This window comes from Nannobrachium achirus (assembly GCF_963921795.1).
Source record: "Nannobrachium achirus genome assembly, chromosome: 4".
Taxonomy (NCBI): Eukaryota; Metazoa; Chordata; class Actinopteri; order Myctophiformes; family Myctophidae; genus Nannobrachium; species Nannobrachium achirus.
In genome coordinates, this window is record NC_137813.1 from 25,757,623 (window position 1) to 25,768,603 (window position 10,981).

The following is a 10,981-nucleotide window of genomic DNA, read 5'->3' on the forward strand; positions in this document are numbered from 1 at the left end:
ACGCACTGGTCCGTCAGAAAAATGGAACGTAGAAAAACTCGAACCTCGCTGTTTTGGTTCCGCTTGTTTAGCACGCGCGCAAGTAACATGACCAGCGTGATGATGATGACCACATTGACCGGCGATACATTGTAGGCCCATTCCCACTGGGCCAGATAAACAGATAAAAAAATATGTTCTCCATTCAAGTGGATGGTAAGATACAGATAAAAATATCGGTCACAGATATCTTTTTATCAGCATCTTACCATCCACTTGAATGGAGAACATATTTTTTTTTATCTGTTAGTGGTACTTTTATTTTGATAAAGGGTCTATTTTGTAATAGACCCTTTAAACATAGCCTATGTTTGGTCTCTCAGTATTAGACTAAACTATTCCTCACCATCACCAAGCATGTTTGTTCATTGGGAACATTTTATGCAGGGCTCATGTATTTTGCTCAAGCACACATTTGACACAAAGCCAAGGAGGTTGGAACTGTCCTGTCCGCCTCACTGCTAGTCTGTCATTCAATGGTATATGAGTTACAAAAAGGATCTACATTTAAATAAGTAGGCCTTAGTACTTACTTGAGCTTATCATTTTACCTTGTACCAGTGAAATGTACTGTCATGAAATTAAACTGTATCTTTTCCTTTGCAAACTTCGAATACATTCTTCAAAGTACAGACCTATAGGATGCACTGAACATCTGCAGTGTCAGAGAACCCTGTTGCACACATTAAAGCAGGGGTCGTTTTTCAGGCCAAGGACCCCTTAGCTGAGACAGATGAAGCACCCAGTACATAATACACTTGTTCATAGATTCATAGATAGCTCCATAGACTTGTTTGACAGCAATCGTTGTGTTGGATTCATGTTAATATGTATTTTCAGATTGCTAACCACTTAAAGCCTCAATACTTGTTTTGTCTGGGTCCCCCCATACCAAACCTTTGCAAAAAATAGCCGATCTTCGGCGATCTACAAGCTCACACATGTAATTTAGATCTGCTATTGACAACCAATGTTCCCCTCAGAATATGGATACTAGGGTAGGGTTCAAATTAAAAAAATCCCATGACACAAAGATTTGGCTGCCCCCCTATAGTAACTCTGAGGACCCCCCTGTTGAATCGAATGTAATATTCATGTGTACTCCCAGAGTCCCAGGAACTTGCAAGTGTCCCTCATGATCTCTGCCTCATCCCCCTGGATGGAGTGGAGATGGGAGTATTTTACTGCTCCGCCAGCAGTGCACCATCTCCACGGTCTTTCCCATGTTGAGCTGGAGCTGATTGCAGTCAGTCACACCACACTATGAAGCGGTCCAACCCAAAGCTTTAATGAGAACAGTCATCACAATCTATAAACACAATTTTGAACAGTATACTCTCCAATTGTTTTGTTTATTAATTTGAGCTTGCTGTCACAATTCAGCATGCTAGTAGTATTCAATGACCCAAAAGTTCAGTCATGAAACTCTGATGATGAAATTCTTCATAATATCACAAGACCACATTCTTAATTAGTACTCCATGTGATTTTCACAAAATGACTATGAGCCATTTTCTTGTATACCAACAAACATGAATATTTATTATAATAATCATTACATTTGGAACCCCCTCCCCTTCTTCAACAAAGATAAGATATACGCAGAACATCCCCATTATACTGCAAGGATTTGTTCCCTCTAACAAAACAACTGCTTAGGCCAAAAACATGAAATAATATAATAATCATAACATTTGGAACCTCCTCCCCTTCTTCAAAGACAAGATATAAAGATATAAAATTTTAAAGGAACACGCAGAACATTACCATTATACTGTACATATGTACGGATTTGTTCCCTCTAACAAAACAACTGCTTAGACCAAAACATGTAATGATATAATAATCAAATGTTACATTTGGAACCTCCTCCCCTTCTTCAACAAAGATAAGATATAAAAAATGTAAAGGAACACACAGAACATTCCAATTATTCTGTACATACGTACGGATTTTGTTCCCCAACAAAACAACTGCTTAGGCCAACTACACAAAGAACAGCTGTGTGGCCTGTCGATACTTGTAAATAACCACTGTGCCTGTCACTCACTGTCTCCGTCACTTATGATGCCCTGCAGATTGCTCCAGTCTGTTCTCCTGCCTCCTCTGGCAGTCTGACCGTCCCCATCACTGTCAGAGCTGGATTTCACGGTGCGTGTATACGAATCCGATTGATGAGCATATTTTTCCTGCCATGTTCGGTTCCGTGTAGGTCGACCTGAGAGAGAAGATTGTCATACATAATGAGTTTCCTTGTTCATATAGAAAACAAAGCCCATACCAACACGTACTTCCAGTCAACCTTGAAGACGCAGAAAGAATCGTCCATTGCATTTGGGCAGAAACCTTTTATATTTATAAAAATAAATGAAAAGATTCATGAACACAGTGTCCCGTTGCTGGCCCACAAAAAACTACCTGGCCACAGTTTTCTAGTTTAGACTACAGAACCAACAGGCACAAACCAGTGAATGACATATTGTTGACTGGCAATGTGGAGTTAAAAGTAGCCTTTCCCACAGAAACATGGACATTAGCATTTTCCAGTGCAATTTATGCACTGAAAGTCATTGAAGAGTTGAAGGAACTAGGAACATTAAAGGACAACTTTGTTTTTTTACAACAAGGGTTCATATTTTAGATTGTAATTTTAACACTCACTTTTTCTTTTCTCTAATAGAGAAAAGAAAAAGTGAGTGTTAAAATGTTTTCATTTGCTTCGTTCTATTGTTTTATCGTGTTTACCGTGCTAAAATGTGGGGCATGCGTACGCATTGGGGCATGCGTACAAGTGGCTAAATATGTATTTTTAAACACAATAAGCCAGCAGTTTCTTTATTGTTATTTACAGTAACACTTCTAGCCCCCATAAGTCACATCCAACCATGATAGATTATGTTGTATCTTGGGAATGGGCTTATTCTGTGTAAAATTACATATTTAGCCACTTGTACGCATGCCCCCAACTACTGAAATAAGAATCTCTAAAACAATAGAAAGAAGTAAATGAAATAACTTTAACACTCATCTTTTATATTCTTTAATTACAATCTAAAATATGAACCCTTGTTGTAAAAAACTAAAGTTGTCCTTTAAAGGGATAGTTCACCCCCAAAATGACTTTTTCTATTGGTTACTCACCCCATGGAGACTTGAGTTCAATAATAGTTTTGTTTTTGTGTCACATTACTAAGACAATAATTTGATTACAATACATTTATCCCCATTGATTGCAGATGGGGACCGAAATACATTTGGGTCCCCATCCGGAATCAATAGTGGTAAATTTACTATAATAACATTTTTGTCTTAGGAATGTGATAAATACAAAAATATATTATTGAACTCAAGTTTCCATGGCGTGAGTAATCAATAGAAAAAGGGGAAAAAATCATTTTGGGGATGAACTATCCCTTTTACCACCTCATAAGGGTCAAATATTTGGTGCCATTTATGCCAATCCTTTAGATTCAAAGATGTTCTACGTAACATCCAAGGTTGCTGAATAAGAACTACAAAACTATGTGGATCTCGGGATCACCAGACAGCTCAGACTTGATATGACCAGCTTGTGACAAACGGTCAACAACGACGTCGGTCGTCTATCTTTCTAAACTGTCGCTTTCATGAGCTTGACTGCATCGATTTGGAGTCAATAGAAAACGTCTGTAACAGTTATTTGTACAATGCACATGCATTGCAAACATCGTTTTATCTTGGCCCCTGTTGCCATGTCCAAAAAGTGTTCTTCCGTCAGGGCAAAGAAAGACATATCCTGTGTACAGTGACGGTCTCAGCACTTACTGCCGCCCAGAGCTACTGAAGCCACCTGCTGTGCAACTTAACACATTTCGTGCCATAGACGTCTCAGTTGTGAGACGAGTGCATAAAGAAATAAACAGAAACAAAACATACTAGTCCATCCGGTTCAATTCTTCTTCTGCAGAAAAAAAAAAAATCACACCCGTGTGAAGTGGAGCTGTGTGTGTGTGTGTGTGTGTGTGTGTGTGTGTGTGTGTGTGTGTGTAGATCATGTGTACCGATTTTTGTGACATTTGAAGAAAATATGTAGGAAAAGGAGCAAAAAGTGTGTTTTGGAGAAAATTCAAGATGGCGGAAAATCTATCCTGGCGCAAATGGGCGTGGCTTTCCGATCTACGGTTCAAGAGTTACGGGGCAAAACGTAAAGTGGGCCGTTATAGCGCCACCATGAGGCCGAGTGATGTATTTATTTTTCGATTCATTCTTAAAATCATTATGAATCTCCTCTCCGAGGTTTGAAACTGTAGCTCCTATGGTTTACGAGAGAAAAATACTTGAAAGTGATTTCTTGCATTGTCCCATTATAAGTCAATGGGGACAATTAAGCGTCGTTTTTTGCCGATTACGTCGGCATGGTAAGGCGGATCGGAACGAAAGGTAATAGAACACCATTCCCGGCCGAGCCGCACATTTTGATGTATATATTGCGCGAGTGGCGTAAATGGTGCGGCACTAGTTACGCGCCGAAGTCAGGCTACATACACACACACAGACAGACACACCCACACAGCCACGTATAGGGAGCCTGTGTTTCACACAGCTCCAAAAACAAGCTTTCCTCTGGTTCTAGCTCTCTACAGCGCCATGTGCTCCATTGCACACAGTGTATAGTGGTGCCTGGGCAGAGCTACTACAGCAGGGAGCAAAATGTCTCGACTCTCGACTCGCTCAGAGAGACCACAGCCACAGTGTGCTTCAGAACAGAGTGGGGAGCATAGATCGCTGTTGGAAAACACGCTAAAAACAATGAAAGTAAACGATGGCACTAAACCATTGGATTAATTCAAAAAAGCTGGCACGAAATGTGTTAAGAGAAACATATGCTATCCAAGCGGGACAACAGCCCAAAAGGTTTTTAAAAACAACCGATAACCACCTGGAGTGATGATAATGTTGCTGACATCAAGTTCAGCCACCTCTTGCTTGCGTTCTCTCTTTGCTTTAACCTTTTTACACTTTACAATAGTTGGTCGGCCTGCAAAGGAAAGACAACGATGCTATTAGTATTAAGACCAACCAGTTGCTCAGTTTCCAATAACAGACCCTTTTTTATACGTAGCTAAATAGAGCTAACCTTTGACCCCGAGGTCTTCTAGTTCTTTTTTCAGGACAGCTACCATTTGTTTATCTGAACGGCAGTCAGCAAGGAGCTTCTTGTATGGCTTCCTCACGCCACAGAGATTTATGTAGTGCTTTAGCCTAGCCACAGCTTTGCTTCCGTCCTGTGCAAGGAGTCAAAGTGAAGTACTCAGTGTCTATTGATATCACAATATTTGAGGAATAGTTTCCCATGGAAAATGGAAGATGCTTCATGAGACAAGCAGTAATAATAAAAAATATTTCAGAGCATACATGCAAAGTTACAACACATTATACATATTATGATATCAAAGATGATCAAGATAATTATTTCGATTTGAAAGCTCACCTTTGACGCCCCAGGCTTCGCATTCTTTTTGGCTCCCTTGTTTTCACTCTTGCTGTTGTTTTCTACAGTGGAGTGACAATGCATTAAAGTCACAGGCAAAAAGGTCACTGTAGGTCCAAATATATTTCAATTTAAATCAAATTCCTTGCCCTGTTGTGATGTGATCTGTAAAATAAAATTGCATACCTGTGTGCTCTGCTAGAGTTTTTAATCTTAAGAACTTTTGAATATTCAGCAGGATTACATTTTTCATAGTAACGTTGAGCACATAATTGCTTTCATATTTACAATTACAATTTAGGCATTTAGCAGACACTCTTAATCCAGAATGACTTTACCTTTACCCTCTTCATCTTCCTCAGAAGAATCACTGCGGTTGTGGTTGGAAGTAGTTTCCTTCAATGGAGTGTGGAGGCATATTATTCATACAGAGAGCAATGAACGATAAGTTCCAGCTCATTTCAAATCTCACTATATTTTGTTGAAGATATTACATTGTGAGTGGTATTGGTTGAAGCCTCACCTTTTCTGATTTAGACTTAACTTTCTTTCGTTTTCTTACAGTCTCCTTTTTGTCCGTTTCATCCGAGTCTTCTAGAGAGGGGGGTGATGAGTCAGAGTCCTGTTTAAGCTCCTCAGGTGTCTTCTGTTTTGATCCTTCTCTCTCCAGAGGCAGCTCTTCATACCAGAAAACAAAACAGTAAAACATTTGTTAAGCTCGGAATAAATTGAAATATAAAACTAATGCCAGTGAAACAAGAGCATCACATTCGCAGGGGTTAAAGCCAAAACGAATCCCAAGACTGAATTATTTTTTCAGACCATGTCCCAATATGTGACATGGTCTGAAAAACATGGCACACCAATATCTGGGTTGTTTCCCTGAAGTTCTGAACTGCCTTCACTGAATGTGTATGCCAATCCAAGCTACATTTTATAGAAGTATCTTCTGAAGTTCTGTTGTATTCTATTGCTAGTCTAGCCAAAGCAAATACGCATATCTTGAAATTATAACTGATCTGTAGTTTGGAGATCACTTGACTAGCGTTTTGACGACTTTGTCATTCACGGCGTGGCCATCGCTACACCTTATTTTATTTATTTTTTATGGATCTTCACTGATCTCAGAAATAGCTCCTATGGAATCCTCAAGACTGAAATCAGTCCCCAGGACTGAGAACTTTAACCCCTGCATTCGGGTGTATAATACAGTACACGCATGAATGACGGTAACAATGACCTTGAGAGCAGAAAGCTGAAACACAAACTTGTTCAGTCTATGTTAGTATTGAACTACTGTATGAGGTTTAGTCAAGCCAAGTTCAGTTCAAACGAGACCAATGGAAGGTACAATAGTGGCATGACAAGAAAATGTTTTGTTAACCACTTAAATTAACCGTGAAACACCGGATTTAGAAGCTCACAATATCCTGCTTTGCGACATGCTGGTGGATTTCGCTGAATGTTTGTCTATATTTGCAGAATGTTCAACTACTGTAAGGAACACATGGCCAAAATAGGGATGGCAGGTTGAAAGTGGTAATTGGACTGAATTTACCTTTCTCGCCTTCTTCCTCAGAAGAGTCACTACTGCTGTCGTGGTTGGAATTGGTTTCCTTTATGGCGCCATTTTTCTTTCCATCGTCACTGGATTTCTGTGATGGGGAAGGCTTCTCTATACTTGCATTCTGACGTTTCTTCATCCCACTTTCATTTGTTCTCCCTTTAGTCTTCTGTTTGTTAGATTTGTCATCCTGTGGAAAGGGTCAAAGACAACTGATTGGACCAATCTCAGTGTGCAAACTCTCCATGTCCTTGCCTCACACAGACAGTGTGTTCAGTGTAACTGCATTGAGTGCTAAGAGGGTGCAAGGGCTCGGAATGGTACTAATATAATAATGTGGACTGGATAGCATTCTGTGATATCATGTCATAAAAATGCTGTGTGTTGTTCTTAACCATGGAATTAAAGTGAGGGAAGCACAGAAGTACAGCATGATGTGCAGAATGACTATGCAGAGAGCATAGATGTTAAGCACATTCCAAGTCACAGTATATTATGTTGAAGATGATTAAGCATAACCTTTAAAATATTACGTTGTGTGTGGTATTACTCGAAGGCTCACCTTTTCTGATTTAGACTTTACGTTCCTTTGTTTTTTTACGGTCTCCTTTTTGTCAGTTTCACTGTCGCTGTCGTCTTCTGGAGAGGATGATGATTTCTCCTCATCATCTTCCTCAGAAGAATCACTGCTGTTGTGGTTGGAAGTAGGTTCCTTCAATGGAGTGTGGAGGCATATATTCATACAGAGAGCATGAGTGATACGTTACAGCTCATTTCAAATCTCACAAAATTTAGTTGAAGATGGTTAACAATATTACATTCTGTGTGGTATTGCTTGAAGCCTCACCTTTTCTGCTTTAGACTTCTTTCGTATTTTGTCACTGGAGTCTCCTTTTTTCACCAGAGGCAGCTCTTCATACAAACAAAAACAAAACAGTCAAAAATGTGTTCAAAAATATATTGAAATATAAAACTTATATTACCCGTGAAACAAGAGCATCACATTCAGGTGTACACCCATCATCAAAGACAGTTCAAGTCAATTGAAACTGGACCAAACAAAGGGTTTATTGAAGTCATGACAAGAAAATGTAAACCCTATATATCAGGGGTCTTCAACGTTTTCAGGCCAAGGATCCCTTAGTTGAGAGAGAGATGAAGCAGGGACCCCCACAACCTTGTCATAGATTCCATATCGTTTCATTGTTTGACAGCACATTGCACAATCATTAGTGTATTTTGGATTCATGTTCCAGATATTTAACCACTTGAACTGTCAATACTATTCCCCTCTACACAAAACCTCTTTGCCGAAAATAGCCGATCTACAAGCTCACAGCGCAAGCTTGTAGATTTGCTATTTTTGGCTAAAGTTATCAGAATCTGGTTAAGAATCTGTCTAAAAAGGATATTTGTTTTTCTTTCCATCACACAACGATTTGGAGGACCCTATGTAGTAACTCTGAGGACCCCCTAGGGTTCCCAGACGCCCTGTTGAAGACCCTTGCTATATATACTTTGTTGTACATCAAATTGTAAAATAGCCTGCCTATCTACAAGCTCACAATGTGCCATGTTGCAAGCTGGTAGATTTTGATACGCCCAGAATAGGGACACCAGGTTGGAAGGTGGTTATCGGGCAGAAGAAAGGGCACACCATAATAGATCCTGTAAAATGATGATTGCATATTATTTACCTTTCTTGCAATCTTCCTCAGAAGACTCGCTACTGCCGTCATGGTCGGATGTAGTTTCCTTTGTGGCGCCATTCTTCTTTCTATCATCACTGGATTTCTGTGATGGGGAAGGATGCTTTTCTGCACTTCCATTACGACCCTTCTTCAGCCCTCTTTTATTTGCAGTTTTTCCTTTGATCTTCTGTTGGTTATCAGAGCTTTCATTTGTTTCCACATCCATGCTTCCTTCACCACCCATGTCTTCATCGCTGACCGCCTCATTCTGGTCCTCCTCATCATCATCTCGACTTGGCCTTGACTCTGGTGTTTTGCTCGTCTTCTTTGCGGCACTTTCCATTTCAGAAGCTTTATCAAAGAAAAGAATATAAGATTTTTGCCACTGAGGATTTTACTGTGTATATTGAAAGCTAAACCCTAATCATACACGACCACTCATTATCACCAACCTGAAGAGCTTAATAGACGAGATTTCTTTGCCTGGGATACAGTTGTGTCATCTGCTTTCCCATCGCTTGCCTCGTCATTTTCCTCTTCCCTCTTTCTCTTCTTTTTGGGGACCACGGCAGAGGCTGTTTTGGCAGACTCGCTGTCTTCTTCATCGGGTTCCTAGAGGTGAAGGTTATGGTTTCGTTAATTGACCAAAAAATACAATACAAAAACATGTATACAAACTCGAGCGAAAGCAACTACTGTATGGCATTGAAGAATTTCATTCACGTTATACCTGCATTTTCATCAGTTCCTCTTGAACCACCTTCTTCATGAGTTGTTTGGCTTCTGGACTTAATGATTCACGGCCCACATGTGACAAATATTGTCGCTGTATAATGCCTCGAGTTAGGGTACTAAAGTCAAACAAAGTAAAGTGTTAAATTTAAGAAACATGAAGTTCTAATTCCTGATTGGACAAAATTGTTGTCCCGGACTGAAAATGGCAGTTTCCGCAAGAGATGGAGAGCAAGGGAGATTAATGTTGACACTCTAGTCTAATAGCAATGATTACTATCAGTTATTTAACACACAAATATCACTTTAATAATAAAATAAATAACAGTCCGACTCCCACAATGACAGACAGACCCATGCTGTTGCATGGATTTTCACTGTGTTTTTGACAACAGGCTAGTGTTAGTGAAACCTCATCAATCAGTGCATACATGTGTACACGTTTGTTAAGTTAACCTCCTCTGTAGCTGTGATTCCCTTGAAGGCCAACATTGGCGTTCATTTACAGAAAGTGTGTATGTATTCATCAATGGGTTCTTTTTTTGAAAATGTTAAGTATAAAATACTGCTGTAAAGTGTAAATAGTAGTGGTTAAAAGACGTATTGTTGTCGAGAACTTCCGTCAACAAGGGAAACGCATACATACACATCCCATAGTCTATGATACACATGATACGAACACATGTACAGTCATTACTTGAGGTCTGGGTTTGCTGCATCACTCAGTTGTTGACAGACAAACGTCCGAATCTGCCCTTCTTCTTCACACATCATGTTGACTTTGCATTTGGCGGTATTTTTGTTGTCAAACGAAGTGACCGTAGAGGAAGTGACGTAACGTTCCTGCGCCTTGCGCAGTTTCCTCTCTCTTCTTCATAATCTGACAGAACAAGAAGCCCGTCGGCGTATTGCTGACCCCCACTGGCAATACTTGGCAATAGAATATTAATCCATCACTGCTTTCACTGCACAGTGATCGTGTTCCAAAGTTCTCAGTGAGCAGATCACTTCATAGAAATGCAGGACAGTCAACAGCATCTCACCGGCATCGCATGTTCACAATCATGCTGCAGTTCCTTCTTTGCCACACACTACTCACACAGTCCATCCTCATGTTTCAGTTCCCAAAGCGAGACAATCCCCATGCTAAACCATGGGTGTCCAAATTACAAACAACCCTGGTCATGATTTTTGAATATTGTATTATACAATTTCCTATACTGTACATGTCCATGACTGTTACACTTTTACAAACAATTAACTAATCGCCTAGCCTCCATCTCCTAATAACTATAATTATATGTTTCAATCAACTACATGCCATCACTGACAATAGACTGACTCTACTTGTTTAGAGTATGACACTGTTTTTGGTCCATCTTTCCATTATTTCTCAGAGATCCCCAAGTCTATGCTCACGAGATACATGTGTCCACCTCCTCCCTCTGCAAGGACTTTTTGGCTGCCACTGCCGCATGACTTCAA

The 10,981-nt window shown here is 39.9% G+C and overlaps 1 protein-coding gene across 1 annotated transcript; it reads right to left on the reverse strand.

Moving 5' to 3' along the window:
- Nucleotides 1–2,081: 2,081 nt before the first annotated feature.
- On the reverse strand, nt 2,082–10,270 carry hirip3 (HIRA interacting protein 3; the record flags this gene model as incomplete). Its single annotated transcript, XM_080723175.1, has 13 exons — nt 2,082–2,257; nt 4,958–5,056; nt 5,156–5,303; nt 5,510–5,571; nt 5,848–5,905; nt 6,033–6,187; nt 7,068–7,263; nt 7,636–7,785; nt 7,921–7,985; nt 8,771–9,115; nt 9,217–9,376; nt 9,495–9,552; nt 10,194–10,270. 13 exons carry the CDS (start codon nt 10,268–10,270, stop codon nt 2,082–2,084), a joined length of 1,749 nt encoding a protein of 582 aa, XP_080579301.1.
- Between the last annotated feature and the right edge of the window lie 711 nt (nt 10,271–10,981).